We start from the raw sequence: 17473 nt of genomic DNA, 5'->3' as shown, positions 1-17473 counted from the left end.
AATATAGTCCAATGTTCATTTATGAAACAATTAATTGGCACTTATGTACACAAATCCCTGCTGTTCATACCTCTGAATTTTGTGTTCTTACTCTGACTTTATAAATTATAATTCATATATAAATATATTTATAGCTACATAAAATATTCTTATAAATATGTTTATAAATTATAGGAGAAAAATTATGTTGAGTACTCTTTTTTCTTATATGTATATTATACTCTGAGGCATTAGTTATGAGTCACACAAAATAAACTAGGATGTTTGATCAATATCACCCCTTTCATTTCCATAATTAACAGCCTACTGATTTTTTATGCTATACTATTTAATTTTGTCTATGATTCCAAGCATCTTTAGAACTTAGTTTACAGAAGCACTTACAGTAGATAACTTTTCTATAAATCAGGAAACTCGTCCACCCAGGGATACCACACAAAGGGCCATGTGAATTTACCCAGGAGCAGAACAAGTCACAAGAGAACACACTTGTTACTTAAGTATCTGGGTCCCGGTTTTAACCTGTTTTACTATAGCCACGAAGTGGGAAATCCAATTTAGTGGCATAATTTTTCCTCCTCTGTGAGTTCATCTGAATATCACAAAGTAACTGACTTTTAATTTTTTATTTTTATTTTTAGGATGAGCTCTATTATTAGAGTGTTAAAAGTTTGGAATAACCTAGGTTTGGTTACTAATTTTTAATTCTCAGAACTTTTTATTAACCCAGGTACTTGTATATCCTCACTGAAATAAAAACCTTGTTATCCCCAGTAAAAGGAAAAAGCAACAGAATACACCCTACTCCTAGTATTAATTTTACCTTTTAAACCAGCATCCTTCTAAATGCCTTTACTGACTTCACGGGACTCCAAACATCACTTATACTTGCCTTTCCCACATCACCTCAAACTACCTGTGAATAAACTATTCAGTAGCTTTTCCAAACAGCCTCCTGCAGTTTTCTTGCCATGTCAAAGTTTTCACAGTTGTCTTTATCTCTAACACTTAGAACAGAGTCTAATTTCTCTTTCTCCTTTTCCTTTTCCCTCACAGCCATTGACCCACCAGTGCTGTTCAGCCTCTCTCTTCACTGTCTGTCTACTCTTCCTTTCATTCATTTGACAGTAGTGTGCCAGGCACTATATGCCAAGTTCCAAAGATGCAAAAAAAAGGAGGCATAGTTTTCCCTTGGAGTCCAGGTTTCATGGCCACTTTTCTAGTTAAGTCCTCTGTCACCTCAGGCCTAGATTATGACCATACCTGGGTCTTCCTGCTTTCAGTTTTCCCCTACCTCCTAAACATATTATTTCTGAACTGTCCCATTTGTTTTTATCTTGTCACTCCTCTTACACGCGCAGTTTTAATGGCTGCCCCGTGTAATGTCCAAACTCCTTTGCCGACAGTTCAAAGAATTCCATGGATTAGCAATAGGTTTCTAAAGAGTTTTTATCCAGTGAGGTTGGACTAATGATCCTTCTCTTTTGCTCTTAGAACTCCAGCTAATGGCAGGCAGGTTACAAGAGAGTGCCCTGGATTTGGACTTTATTAAAAATAAGGGGAAGGAACTGCACATTCTTGATTAGAGATGTTTGCTCGTAAATGCTTATTTTAAGAAGATTTATTCAGACAGTACGAAGGATGGACTGAAAAGGAAAGACCTGGAAGGAAGAAGCCCCATGTTGAGGTTAATAATAAGAACCTTAGATTTAATGTGTTTTAGGTTTAAATCCTAGTTCTGCCACTATGTAGCCTTGGCCAAGTTAATTAAATTTCCAAGTATCAGTTTTCTCATCTGTAAAACTGGGATCATCATTTCTACTTTACAGTACGTTGTACACAACAATCGCTCAATAAATAATAGCTGTTATAGATAATAATCTTAAACTTATATAACAGTGAATCACTACAGTAACATTTCTATATCAAGGGGCTGTCATCATGGACTTCTGAATCTTGCTTATTGCTTCAAGTGCTAGGGGGGAAATCTATCTTTAGAACCAGTTACTATTTTAAAATTTTTATACTTTTAATGTAATTATATACCAAGTGCCAGAAGAGAAATAACCAACTACTAAATCTTCTTTCCAAAAGGAAATCATGTTGACTAGTTATTAAAGAATATGCAATCTTAAAGAAACCACAGCTGGCTGAACTAAACTATAGAATAAGTAACAAAAATGCTCTTAACTGAAAGAAGTGGTGCTGTATCCTTTGTATGTCCATCAGTGCCAATTAAAACCTGAATGGTGCATCAAGCTTCATGCAATACTTACAGTGAATCCTGTGTTACTCTGAATATATTTATGGCCTCCCACTTGCCACTTGTAATTTGAATAGCATTTTCCTATAAAAAGACAAACATTATGTTGTGTGAAGCTGAGCGTTATTTGAGCAACCTCAAGTGAATGATCTTTGAGGAGATAAATCTTGGAAGGAACATACCACAGTGTCTTTGATATAGTGAATATGTTTGTAGCCATTCTTGTCGCTAAATATTTTGTAGTATGAAATGGCATCATAGCTGAAAACTGGTGTTGAAACAAAGAACTGAAAGAAATGAACAGAGGTTATGTTCAGAAGACAAGCCAAACTATAGATTCTTTTAAAGCCATGTGTAGTTATAATTATCGGGACCAGAATGCCTTTCTTCCCCTCCTTCCGTCACTCACACCTGAAATTCCATTCTTTCAGATGGACAGCTTTTCTGGTGCTTCTAACAAGCACTTACATATTCCAACTACTACTTAATTGCTACTACGTACCCGTGGGTTTATATTGTTTAGTTTGATTGAATTTCCATGTTCTGAGATTATGTGATTTGAAATTGAGTTAAACGAATCACAAATGAATGTTGATGTTTAACCAAGTCAATCCTCAAAATGTGGCTTTTGGCCAAAGTGACTCTTCTGAAGCTCTTTTAACTCTTGATTTGTCTGATGCCAAGCACCTAATGCTAATGCTACAATAAAGACATTTTAAAGATTAAAATATCATGACCTGCTAGCCACAGTTTTTAATGGCAAGAAGAGACTTCTGGACTTGAGAGAAAAATGTAACGCACGGCAAGCCAACAGGAGGATCACTCCTTGAACTCAGGGAGCAGAGCAGACCTCATTGCTCATCTCTGACCTCTTCCCAGGGCCCATGCTCTCCACCTGCTGGGAATTTCGGATGACCTAAGGAGTCCCTGCCACAGGTCTAGTGTGACCTGAACAGAGCAAGCCACGCCTCAGCATCCTGAAAGGTACAGATAACCAAAGTCCTGCAAATGTCCTCACACCAAATTTTAGCTAGTAATTTCTCCCTTAAAAAAAGAGACTCCTTTTACATCTGCTGGTTTCCTTTTTTTCCCGGTCATTGGGTTGGGGAAGGATGGTAATGTGATGAAAGTGTCCCATGAGGAAAGAGCTATTCCACATCATGCAGAGCAGAGCAGAGTAGATATTCCTACAAGTTATCCCAAACCAGCTCTCTTAGCTGGAGTGCTTCCACATGACAGCAAACCAAGACTTTCAGATTCTTTAAAACTGCCCAAGCAACAACAACCAAAAAAGACTACTGGTATCTTTTAGCTACAAATACCTATTTTGCTGATACCATCTTGCTGGGACCCACTTCTGAGCAAAAAGAAAGCAAAGGAAGTATCTGTAGGCCTCTTTAATGATGGTCCTACCTGTGATTTGATACTTGATGCTTTTTGATAAAAGTCATGATTAGAATTTCATGATATTAAAATGCAACTTATTTGACGTGGTGTTGGTGGGGTCTAAATAGTGTTCCCCTAAATTCTTTTCAACCCAACCTCAGAAGATAACTGTTGTGGACTGAATGTGTGCCCCCAAAATTCATGTGTTGAAACCCAACCCCCCAAAAGGATGGTATTTGGTATTAGGAGGTGGGGCCCTTGGGAGGTAATTAGGATTAGATGAAGTCATAAGGTAGAGCCCTCACGAATGGGATTAGTACGCTTACAAGAGTCACCAGAGAGAGGGCTCTCTCCGCTCTGCTCTCCGCCATTGAGGATACAACAAGAAGTTGATGGTTTGCAACCCAGAAGAGAGCTCTCACCAGAACCTGACCATGCTGGCATACTCATCTCAGACTTCCAGGCTCCAGAAATGTGAGAAATAATTTTCTGTTGTTTGTAAACCACTCAGTCTATGGTATGTTGTTATAGCAGCTCAAATGGCCTAAGACAATGCCCCTATCTGAAAATAGGGTCTTTGCAGATGTAATCAAGGTAAGAACTGAGATGCAATCATAGTGGATTAGACTGGGCCCTATATCCAATGGCTGGTGTCCTCATAAGAAGAGATGTGGACTCAAAGAGACCCAGGGAAGAAGGCCATATGAAGATGGAAGCAGGGATTGGAGCTGGTGGAGCTCTAGCCAAGGAAGTCCAAGGATTGCCAGGGGCCACCAGAAGCTGAAAGAGGTGAGGAAGGATTCTTCCCTGGAGACTGCAAAGTATGGCCCTGCTAACCCCTTGACTTTGGACTTCTAGCCTCCAGAATGATGAATTTTTGTTGTTTTAAGCCAAATTGGTGGTAATTTGTTACAGCAACTCTAGAGAACTAATATAGTGTCCTAAGTCTTATGTATTTGGCATAGAATTGATGTTTTTAACAAAATGTAAAATGGAATAATGAGAAACTGCTGTCTCCTTACGTGATTCCTTTATTAGTTTCATTAATAATAAGACCAGCCCTGGTAGGATTTTGTGTATTGAGACTCAGTGAGATGGAGAGCCAAGAGGCCTTGGAATAGGAAATTCTGATTTGCAGTTTTGCCGATGGAATTTCACTAGCATAGGTCTGACAAATCACTCTTTCATCTTAGAATGAGGCTTTACCCTCTTAGCCAAATGATTACTTACTAGTAACCACTTTACAGTGTCTCCCTCTCCCCCCCACCCCAAGATGAAAGACAAAAACTGGCTCCCCATTGTCTTAACCACTACAATGGAACTGGGGTCACAAAATATTATAAGGTGCCCTAGTAAAAAAAAATACTCTCTTTACATCTGCAGTTAGTTAGGGAACTCTAAAAAAAAGATTTAGTTCTAGATTAAAACTGAAAACTTCATTTTCATTGAAAATAAAAAATAAGAGGGCAGAGTGTTATGTTTTAAGATATTAGAATTGGGCAAACAGGAAGAATATTTTGCTAGGCAAAGACTGTTATCTTCTCCCCTTTTATTGCAGACATCCAAGACAGCTGCTTCAGATGAGCAGGTAACTTGGGTGAGGTAAAGAGAGTGTGAAATATTTCCGCCTTCACTTTGCCAGAGTGAGGTCCATAATGCATCCTGAGTTAAGTCCCTCTCGAGGCAGGTCACGCCTGAGCCCTAGATAAGCTCATGTCACTAGGTGGGCCTCAGTTTTAACAAGTCCTCTTCACAGGTCCCTTTATCATGCTTAGATGTGCTGGTAAATTCCTCACCTTTACGTGCAAAGCCACTTAAAATATTTTTCTTGGAAGGTAAGGTTATTTACCACCAGTTAATTTCTTGCCACAGTTGGTAAATAGCCTGAGGAACTACTTATCTAAGGCTTGTGCCTAAACTGAGTCCACATGCAGTTAAAAGCACAGACTTTCAAGCATCAAGTAGAACATCCACTTTTCTGAGCCAAAGGATTTTGCCAACCGCCTAAAGGAAGTGTGGTGTGTTGCTTAATTACTTTAAAATAATTTAAATGTGGCTTTGCAATCTAAGCATTATGTTTTCAGTGTTTCTTCTTCACATTTTAGTAATTAAATATTAGATTCTTTGATTAAATCTTCCTTTTTGCCTGTTCTCCACAGGGTAAAAAATATATACGTATTCAAAGTGAATTTGTTGCTGTTATTTTTCTAATCAAATACCAAAGAAGAAGTTATGGTACTTCCCCCAAATTAAGACACAATATCTCATGCAGGAGGAAAGGAAAGTGACAAGTAAAATTCTTAAGAAACTACTTGCTAGTTCTGTGCCTGAAACTAACATGTTAACTACTTTTAGCAAGTCATTTAATCTCACATTTCTAATTCATAGGTGATCTCCAAAGGTCTTTTTCAATTTAAATCTCTTTGATAAATACTAAAGGAACAACTCCTCTAAAATTGCTCTTTAAATTTATATTAATATGACTAGCCTGTACACTTTATCCAAAACCCTCATAAATATTATTTGAACAAATGTCTGAAAGACAAACATTTCTAGGTTATTTCTGGGCACTTTTATTAAGCCACTGGTTTGATTATAGGTCAAAGGAAGCTATGCAGCATATTACCACACAGGAGTTATAACTAAATAAAGTCATGAGTTCAAAAGATGTGTCAGAACTTATAAAATCTAATGACTGACCTCTTGAAAGCAGTTGCCTTGGGGAAGTGTGAACTTACTCTTGAAAGCTATCATTTCAAAAAAAATTTGACTATTGGATACATTTGAAGAGATTGAGATTAGTACACAAGAAAAATAATTTTCCCAATAGAATTCTAAAGCTACAGATATTAAAATGATCTAGTGCAAAATCATATGTTGCAGATACACGTTTCACTTATTCACTAGATTTATGTTGGCATGGCTTTTGATTTAATGTAGAGACATCACCTTCCCTCAAAGGACACATATGTGCTTCCACTGAGGGTATTTCAAACAATATTCTAAAGCTTTAGAAGGCAATTCATTCATTCATTCATCCATTCATCCAGCTACTGTTTGCTGAGATTGCAAGGCTGGTGCTATACAAACTATAAAAATTGATAAGATACAATTGTTTTCCTCAAGATGCTTATACATAGGAGATTTCCAAAGATGCATTCTAAAATAGTTCAGTGTGTTTTGAATGGTGGCACTATTTTCAGAATAAATGTGTATGGATTCTTAGATCATGTCTTTGATAAGGTTGTTGGTATCGTTATCTATTTGTAAAATCACATCATTCATGTTACTTTATAGAAACTCTAGTTATACTATCTTCGTGGAGAACACAACTAAAGGGCATATTCAAGTATTCTTTCTTCCCTCATTCTTTACAGGAAATCTCTATAATGGCAGTAAACTCATAAATTAATTTTTTCCCTTTCCTCAAGTTTTCAAATGCTGATCTAGTAATTATCTTTCTGGAAGGTGAGCTTCTGATTGACCAAGAATCCAAAAAAATTATAAAATCCTGTTCTTTCACTGACTACTTCTCATTTTTCCTGTGTTATTTAGTACAGCGTTGAAGAGTGAATTAAAATAGGATTTTCAGGACTTCCATGGTGGTCCAGTGGTTAAGACACTGTGCTCTCAATGCAGGGGGCCCAGGTTGCATGCTGCAACTAAGAGCCCGCCTACTGCAGTGAAAAAGATCCCATGTGCCACAATTAAGTCCCAGTGCAGCCAAATAAATAAATAAATATTAAAAATAAAATAAAATAGGATTTTCCTTTTTTTCTGAATTACACACTTATCCTCGTTACCTTGTTATTTTAGAATGCAATGTACATTTACTTATACAATTAATAAAGTAATAACTATTCTCTAGTTAATGAATAAAACGGAAGTATCTTTAACTGAAGACAGAAAGTAAATATATGTAAGCTAAAATTGCTGAATCCAGGAAAGTATACAGAAAAGAATTTTGAATATCTGAAGATTTTTACTTCACTTCACATCCCATCTTAATTTAAAGTTTTACAAGACATCATCTTAGAATTGATTTCTGAATTCTTTATCGTCCCTTGTCTTGGGTTAATGTGTTAAACTAGTTCTTAAGAATTTCTTTTTTCTTTGCATGTGTCCAAATTTCAGAAGAAGCAGCCTTTTTTTCCCACCCAAATGCTAGCTGAAATCAACCACATGTGTGTGGTAAATGGACCATCCACACAGCATTCACGTATTATCTGTCCTATTTTGTATTCTCCATATAGGATATAAGATACAATTGATATTTTCCTAAAACATGATTTATTTTTACACAAAAAATCCTTATAAATCACTGAATAAAACTATTCCAAAAAAATCCAGATATATGTGATCACAAACCATAACAAAACACACACTTCCCTATTTGATACCACTTTACTTAAAAACTAGAATGAATATGCATATATATGAAATACATCTAATCATTTTAATTTATATAAAATTTAATAAGCAGTAGGTTGTCTCTAAACCAAGGATACCCAATGTAATTATTTTCCTTGGATTCAAATGGCTAATAATTATTCAGATTATTTTAAGCAATTCGGGGATTGTATTCTCTTTTGAAAACTGATCTTTATTGTATTTTTAAAGAGGTAATATTAATTATGGATATCAGAGAGTTGATTGAAAAAGTTAAGTTTGGAACATGAGGTATATGATTTATTCTTAATAGAATTCTAAATATATACACATTAAAAATTGTCTGGGGCTTCCCTGGTGGTGCAGTGGTTGAGAGTCCGCCTGCCGATGCAAGGGACACGGGTTCGTGCCCCGGTCCGGGAAGATCCCACATGCCGCGGAGCGGCTGGACCCGTGAGCCATGGCCGCTGAGCCTGCACGTCCGGAGCCTGTGCTCCGCAATGGGAGAGGCCATAGCAGTGAGAGGCCCGCGTACCGCAAAAAAAAAAAAAAAAAAAAAAAAAAAAAAAAAAAAAAAAAATTGTCTGGCACAAAATTACTGAAGGGATCACTACCTTTGTGTTTTTTACCTTGATATTTTTCTATAAAAGCAAGTAGTGCCAGTTTGGATACATTTCAAATAGTCCTTTGATAGCTGAGAATTTCATTAAAAGATAAGGAAAAGATAGCAATCATACTCCACCAGCCCATCCAGTTCTGCTTTCTTCTATATGTTCCTGGGTCTAAAAGAAAAAAAAGATCAAATAAAGCATAGTATTAGGAGGACAGTTTTCCCTAAATATAATCTGGACATTTGAACAAGTTAAGCTGCCTGGTCGGAGTATATTATTGCTAGTCAACTAACTTCACACTTGAGTTTAAGATGACTATATTCAAAATCTAATACAACACCACCATTACGTACACAAGGATGATCTAAGGGCTGTATCTTATTGCAAACCATTCATAATTCTGGTTAAATTTTCCATAAGGCAGTGACTGGAATTATGACAATATCTATGGAGGCCTAGCACAAGCCAAACCCTTGGTGTCATGTAGGTAAAAAGGCATTTCACAGAGGAGTTTAGGTTAAATTTTTTCTTTTCTCAATCTTATGAAGCAGCTAGAAATCTTAAAATTTGCACTGAATCTTATTTTGGTATATATTTTAGCATAGTACAATCAATCATTTATTGAACAAATATTTAATAAGCCTAAAAAAATGAATAGACTTTTCTAGACAATTAGAGGATAAACATTCTAGATAGAATGAAAAGCATAGAGACAAGGCCAGCTTAGAAAACCACAGGTGGCTCAGTATGGCTGAATGGAGGGTGACTGTGGGAAAGAGAAGATGAGAAAATGTATAGGGATCAGCAAGATTGTAGAGAAAATTTTATTCCACCCTAGGAAATTTGGATTTCTCCTGTAGGTAAGTCCTTTGAAAGACTTCAGAATCACAATTTAAAAAATATAATTGGGAACATGATACAGAGAATGGATTAAGTGGGTAAGATAGAGGGAAGCACAAAGAGCCATTAGAAGGCTACTGCAATGTTGGAAAAAGGATGCTGAAGACCCAAATCTACGTGCGGTAGTGAGGGTGGAGCAGAGAAGATGTAGCCAGAGATACATAAAAGTTCAAATCCTCAGAATGAACTTGTAGGGCAAGTGGTAATTGAAAACCTCTAGTATTAGATAAAAATCACCTAGGAGAATAATAGAGTTGTGACAGAGACTGTAGGATAATTAGTAACCATTTCCTGTTTTTGCTAGGACTTCAGGTAGGCTACATTTTCCAGGCCCCCTTCCAGTTGGATGTGGTCATGTGATAAGTTCTAACCCGGGATATGTGAGCGGAAGTGACCCGTGCTGTTTCTGCACTTAATCTGTAAGACCCTCTCACATGATCCTCCATTCTTTTTCCACCCACCCTCCCCCCCCCCCCCGCCCCGTGAATGTTGATGACCAGGTTTGAATAACCTTGACTATCCTTAGAAGCCACTAGATGAAGACAGCAGAAATGTTATCAACCTGTGTTCCTGAATGCCTCTGTTAAGCAGGGGACCCCATCCCATACCCTCACCATTCCCCACTTACCTGGACTCACTATTAGATGGTTACATGAATGTGCAAAAACTTCCTATTGTATTAACCCACTGAAATTTTGGAGGGGTTTTGTTGTTGTAATTGTTATAGCAGTTAGCCTATCTTGCAAATACATTAACTTGGAAAATAATAAGATTTCTAGAGAAGTCAGAAGAGGAAGAGCTGGAAAGGAAAAGAACAGTCAGTAAAGTAGAAAGAGAACCACGAGAGAGTACTGTCAAAAAAAGCAAGGGAATAATAAATTTTAAAAACACAGTTTGGATTTTCTCTTACAAGGATAGGCCAGTGTCTCAGAGAGAACAAGTTAAGACAAGACTTAATAAAGCAAAACTTTTTTGATTCATTATTTCTAGTTATTAAGATAAAATTAATTTTAATTCCCTTTTCAGAGAAGAAAGAATACTATGATGTCTCTCCCCCAAACTACAAATTTCTTAATAAATCTTATTAATATAGTTATATTAAGCAATTATTGTCAGTTTCCTTTGCCTCTTTGTTTTGGGTATGACTCCCAACATGAATAAAGTGTAGCCGTCACTTAACCTTAAATGTTATTTGTTTTCAAAACAAAACACACACACACACACACATACACACACACACACACACACACACACACACACACACACACCAGTCATGAGTATGGTTACTGGAAAATTCAACCCTGTTTTTCTTACATCTGAAAATATGTTCCATGAACTTACCAGACTATTTTGAAACAGAGGTTGTTTTGAAATTCTAAGGTTATTCAAACCTGGTATTCTAAACTTAATCATTGATTTTGGCCATAAAACTAAAGCTTATATTCCAGGGAATTCCACATCTCATTGAATGAGCATCTTATATGTTCTGTCAGTTTGGATTAAGTTGTCTCAGATTTGATAAATTAGAATTTCAAATTCCAAAGCAATCACAGTTTTAAATGCCTAGTTTTAAGAGCTAAAAATTGTATCTAAATGACCAATCTTATAGTTTTAAACTAGTAAAATTAAAGCAATAATTCCTAGTATCTAGCTTCAATGAAAACATTAAAGTTATATTCATCCAAAGCTGACTAATCAGACTGATGGCTTTTAATTAACTAGAACAATCAAGTTTATTCTTTTTTTTTTTTGCCTATGATACTGCATTAAAGCCAAAAAAATCTTTCTGCTTTGTATATCAAACTATAAATAAGATAAAAATCAGCTCTAACATATTCCATCAAAATTAGTCAAGCTTCTTATAGACACAGTAGTGATTTAAAAATATTTTTAGCCTGAGTAATGTTGACTATTATAGTCCTGATATACTTCCAAACAGATTCATATGACTTTTTTCTTGCAAAACATAATGTCCTAATTTCTAGATGGAATTTAGTGTTTTACTTTGATTGCTTTGTGCTTTTTTTCTTACTTTATAAAATAGGTTTATTCTATATTTGGTTTAATGAAACATTTCTTCATAATTAGATGTCTCATGAAATGTACCAATAAAATTTCCTATTTAAAGAAAACATTTTGTGTTTCTTAGTCTCTAATATGAGTACTTATGAACAGGCTTATTTTGAAGATTTTTCTATTGGTGAAGTAGTTTTCTGACTCATTAATTCAACAGATTATGTTTGGATTTGAGCAATAAAAACAATTAAAACTCAACAATAAATCCGTGCCTAGTTTTTAAGTTTTTTCTCCCTAAAATTAGCACAGTATTGAGCACTCTTCTAAGATAACAGGATAGCAAGATAATTTGATCTGTTTCATGTCATTCTTAGTTATCTACGTTTGATTTTCAAATGGGAGTATTTGGCTTTCCTTTGATAATATTTGTTTACTCTGGAGTTTTTATTTTTCAGTTTTGACATTGAATAGAACATGTTACCATTTGCTAATTCTTTTGAATAGAACACATCTATTTCCTTAATGGACCCATCTTATCTTTTCATCTTCATTATTTTGCTTTTTTTGACTGCCAATCTTATAATCTTAAAAGGATGGATTTCCATCCTAATGGAAATTTCCATCCTACTGATTTTCCCAGTATTACATTGTTTCATTTAGTCTTTTTCTCTATTCAGTTTCAATGCTAAAGTCTTTCAAGAAAGCAAAAGGTATCTTATTTATTTAATAAAAATAATGAAACTTTGAATAGAGAGGTTTTTTTGCAATTGGGAGTTGAGTGCAGTAATTCTGCTTTATAATATAAAATGTTACCTATAAATAAGTCACCACTCTTGTACTTTCATCTTCAGAAACACACCTCTATGGTTTTAATACAACTTACCTTTGGACAGCTCCATGTCTTCCAGTCTTCCCTGAAATCACATATAGATAAGACTGAAACATTCTGGATTCTTTTCAGCCACTGCAAACATATTCGCTCATCAGTAACCCATGTAAGCCAACTGAAATAATAATCACTGCAAACAAATCAAAACAGACAGTCACAACCATAAATCAAGATCACATTCAAATAATTTCTTAATTTGTGCTTTCTAAAGGATGTATTTTATTATCTGAAATATTTATTCCATAGATAAGGAAGGCAAAACATTCCTTTCTCTGCAGAGAAAGTTTAAATATACCTGCTGACTTTTAAAGAATATCTATAAGAGAGTTCATTCATCTAATAGAATGAGTTTACACTTGAGTTTTCTCCCAGTTGGGATTTTTATATCTCAGGAAAAAATTTAAGACGGAAGGCCAAAGCTACTGGTCAATCTAGAGGAGAAAAAGCATTAAACTGGCTATTTTCCCACAGCTAAACTCAAATTTTCGCTTCTTAACTAGTTGAAAGAGAGCTAAGTGGGTAAAAGATAGGCAGGCTTGTGTTGGAAGCCGAGTTTTAGCTGTGACCATGGTCAGGGGTTGAAATTCAGGTTAATAAAATGGAGATGATGTATGCAAAGTAACTCAAACAATGCTTGGCACAAAGTGGATGTCAATGAAAGGCAGCAATGGTTACTTGGCTCTGAGGGTGAACTTATAGTTAAGAGAACAGCAATATAAATGAACCACAGAATGTTGGACATTAATATAAAAGGAATCACAGAGCTAGAAGGGGTCTCTGGCTCAGATTCTGGCTTTATCTCCTACTAGTTATACTACCTTAGGCTAATTACTTAACATACCCAAGGCTCTGTTTCTATATAAAATGGGAATAATAATAGTACCAGTTTTAAAGCTTTCTGTAAAGATCTACTGAGAACGCTTAAAGTGCTTACAGACTATGCTCACTACATAGTGAGTGCTCAAAAAATGTTAGCTATTACTATTGTATTGTTAGTATTTTACAGATGCTTAAACAAGCCTCATGACTCCATACATGATGCTCTTCCTATCATTCTGCTTGCCTCCTAAGGAGAATGACACATAAAAAACCAGATGTATTCAGTCAAGTTTTCATCAACTAGATTAGGGTGGGGAATAATGGATAATTTAAAAAAGCCATTTTTGATTATCAGAGAGGGGATTCATCTTGGCAAAGCCCAGCAGAGGTCTCTGATGAGGTTTTTTTTCCTATTAGTGATCAATCAACTGGCCCCGGTGGGATAGGGTGTGGGAAGGGGTAAGGAGGGCCACCAGGCAGGGCTTGCGGACCCCTCCCCTTTACCCACTTCAACCTGAATGACCAGGACTAATCAGACAAGATGTACATAGGGCACCATGCTGGGGAAGTGAGAATGCTTCTGTCCCTGTCTGCCTGCAGTTAATTCCAAAACAGATAATTCTACAACCAGACCGTTTCAAATAGACTGCATCCTAGTGAAAAACGCTAATATTTGGAGAGAGTTGGCGTATCTTCTCCTGTTTGTCATACACATGTGATAAGCATGATCTACAAACCCTGGGAGAAAGTAGGTCAGACTTGGAAGAAGCCAGGATGAGGATATATATGAATTTTACTATCTCTCTGTTTGTCTCTAGCTTACACTCACACATCCAGAAGTAGCACTTAGACTGAGCACCATGGTCATCTTTACATGTGTGAAAAGGGCTAATATTTTCAAATCAATTTAAGAAAATTATTTGTGAATTTCGATTTTGCTATATATTTAGCTGGGCATGCTAATTTTATTTATTTATTTATTTTTGCTGTAGCATATACATCATAAACTCATTAGAAAAGAAATGTAAACCTTGATGAAGAAATTTCAGTGTTAAAATTCAGTTTGAAAAGTGGGAAGCAACAGAGATGACTATACCTTGAGGCTATCATTGCTGGAACTGGCGCTTCTCTGGGACCTACATGCTCAGGGTAAGTGGCATCAACAATAAAGATCCGAACAATGGGATTCTTAGCTCCAGCCTGTGAAGAAAATGGAGATATATAAGCTCATAAAATTCTAATTATCACCAACTTTTTAAAGACAGTTTAGGAATTTAGGCATATTTTTATAAGCTAACTATGTTAGGTATATTATTGTTGAAAACATTCTAATTATAACATGACCACGAATTTCACTGCAGTGCAATTACAAATCTTGTGCAACCAGAGTGAAAACACATATTCTAAGTGATTAATGAGGGAGCCTTGATTCATAGGGAAAAATATTTGGGCTATAAAAATGCAGTTCCGTAAGTGATATTCTCTTTTCTGACTTTTAAGACAGATATTTCCCATTATAATTGTTATTAGGATAATTAACCATAATAATATTTCTTCACGTGCCAAGGGGAGTGCCGAGGGGGATTGATTTGGGGAAGAGAGGGTAAAGAATAGATAATGAAAGATACCTTTTTCTTTTACCCTGTAATTTGGTCTAGGACAATTATCAGACAGTCTACTAGCTGGTTACATTATTACTGCTATCAATACTCCCAAATTAGGAAAATTCCACCTCAAAATAAAGTGTCATGGGATTTACGCTGTTCTTGCTTTGTGCTTTACGTGCTAGTATATGCCCTAGATTTACATGACAGTATAGTTCATGCCCAGACATCTTCTTAGAGTTCTGTTACTTTACCACAGAAAAGAGAATCTTATAATTGTCAAACAATTTAAATCCACAAAATTTAGATATATAGCCATAAATGGCTCCATGCTATTTGGCTTTATCTAAGAAATTGTCCAGGCTCTCCTCACACCTTCCTGTTTCACTCTGAGGTTTAGGTGGGACTTTCTGCTTCTTTCAAGTTGTCTCACTTCTCAGTTCAATGTCAGATGTTTCAGCAACTTCAGCCTTCAAAGAAACATGAGAATTTGGGTCCTGACTTCTCTGTCCATGTGAGTTTCTCCTCAGTTCTAGATTTCTTCATCTCTTTCTGCACCCTACCACCTTCTAAAGATCCAAGTCCTTTTACATCTTTTGGGTTCCAAGTATCATACCTCTCACTTCCAAACATCTTAGCTTTCAGACTTTATATACAACCCTGAGGGGTCTCTTACCTAAACACTCATCTCCTACCCATTGCCTTTTCTCAAAAGACTTTTAACATAAATTTTAGACTATCTGGAATTTCTATTTCTCTCGCTATGGTCACTTTGAATTGCTTTGGAATCCGCTTGTGTGTATGCATATCCATCCCGTCTTTGTCACATATAGGGACCCATTGGCTCCATCTATGACAGTGTTCCCCTTGGAAAGGGAAAACAATCACGACTTAAGAACAAAGAGCTAAATCCTAAAATCACTTCCACTCCTTGTGCAAGAGGAGAATTTATGATTTGATTCCCTTTCAGATTTCTTGTCTAAATTAAATTAGGATACGACGTTTCTCCACCGTGACCTGGCCATTCTTCTTTTGCATACAGGTTGACTGTCTTGAGACATGGGACTGCATGTGAAGTATGTAAGCTAAGGATTCTAGAATGTTTATACGAGAAACTGAGGGCTTACACCATGTCTAATTCCCTCAAAGAAGAGCCTAGGCTTATAAACTTAACCTACCATGTATGTCCAGAAAAGACCATAACTCAGGCTTACTTCGACCTGACAGGAGCACCACATTCAACATTTTAATTTCCCATTCTACTTTGAATTTACATGAGAATTCAAGAGGGAATTGCAAAACAGAACTTTACCCGAATTTGGAGCATGAAATATGAAAAAAATTAAAATTAAGTTAAGCTTGTTTTTCCTCCATGATCTAGACCATATGTTTTTCAAAGACTCTGCAATGGTTTTTGCAAAGACTACTTCATCCAGCCCAACCAGATGTCCAAAGCAACAGATGTCCACATAAATAATAGAGCACAGTACAATGTTTGCCTTACAATGCACCAGGATAAGAAGCTCTCCAAACTTGTTGATCCCACCTCTATTCATGGTATTGGTTGCTCATTTTGACACCAGGGAAATGGAAGCATCTGCTAAAAGTATTCCACATACCTTTGGGTATGGAATATTTATTGTTCTAGGATATTGTTCATCGCCATAATAGGAATAGGCAATAACTGGTATCTCTGTATCATTAAATTCTGCATATGCCAAAAATTTTCCATTAGGAGACCACCAGAGGGCATATTTTGTAGCAAGCATTTCCTCTGAAAAATAAATACTACCATATTAATTACTATGACAGTGTACTGTTAAAATCATCATAAATACTTCAAAGTACATCGTATATAGCCATTTATTAACTGAAATAATATATTTAATGTGGATATGACATATGCCATGCTTTGGTTATCAAAAGATAAATGATCTAGGTTTAGAGGAATAGTTTAACTTAATACCCCATATCAAACATCAATTAGTCTTCTGGGGAATTGACATTAATCAGAAATGTAATTTTTAAAATAAATAGTAAACATTTCAACAATAATTAATTTTCCCTTTGGGGGCCGCTTCTGATTTTTACAGTCATCTAAAGTAGCCAAAACAAGGAGAACTGTACTTATACTACAGAGTGACATTAACTTGAAAGTTGACTTTCTCTCCTGGGAATATTTTTTAAAAACCAGTTAATTCAGTTATATACATTTTTAATAAAGGCAAGGACTAGAAGACCTTTTAAAGTCCAGTTAATTCCTAGATACTACATGACCCAGAAAGAGGACAAAATTCATGAGAGCACCAAGAGCCGAGAATATTTTCCTGCAAAATAATACAGACAGTTGTCTAGTTTTGGAAAAAAGGTTTATTTTGCAAGAAAAAAACAAACCCGAGAAAATGTACTAATACAGCATCTAAGGACCATATACTTCTTGGAATATAAATTATTGCTACCACTTTATAATGCTCATGAAAATAAATTCTGCAAGTCAGATAACAAGGTTTTGTTCTTTCAGAATTTGCACGTCCTGTTCATAACCTGATAACAGCTTTCAGAAATGCCACCATTCATCTCAGTAACATACCACTCA

At 35.8% G+C, this 17473-nt stretch overlaps 1 protein-coding gene across 1 annotated transcript in view; it reads right to left on the bottom strand.

Moving 5' to 3' along the window:
* The window catches only part of FAP (fibroblast activation protein alpha), a 71139-nt gene that overhangs the window by 29457 nt on the left and 24209 nt on the right, over positions 1-17473 (bottom strand). The window contains exons 9-14 of the mRNA XM_030852605.3: positions 16497-16651; positions 14370-14473; positions 12449-12584; positions 8776-8820; positions 2446-2550; positions 2277-2347 (exon numbers count right to left, since the gene is read on the bottom strand). Of these exons, the coding sequence (XP_030708465.1) occupies positions 2277-2347; positions 2446-2550; positions 8776-8820; positions 12449-12584; positions 14370-14473; positions 16497-16651 (616 nt within the window). The remainder of the gene's footprint in view (positions 1-2276; positions 2348-2445; positions 2551-8775; positions 8821-12448; positions 12585-14369; positions 14474-16496; positions 16652-17473) is intronic.

The sequence above is a fragment of the Globicephala melas genome, chromosome 7 (genome assembly GCF_963455315.2).
Source record: "Globicephala melas chromosome 7, mGloMel1.2, whole genome shotgun sequence".
Classification (NCBI taxonomy): domain Eukaryota; kingdom Metazoa; phylum Chordata; class Mammalia; order Artiodactyla; family Delphinidae; genus Globicephala; species Globicephala melas.
The sequence above is the reverse complement of the archived record's forward strand: the minus strand, read 5'-3'. Positions and strand labels throughout refer to the sequence as shown.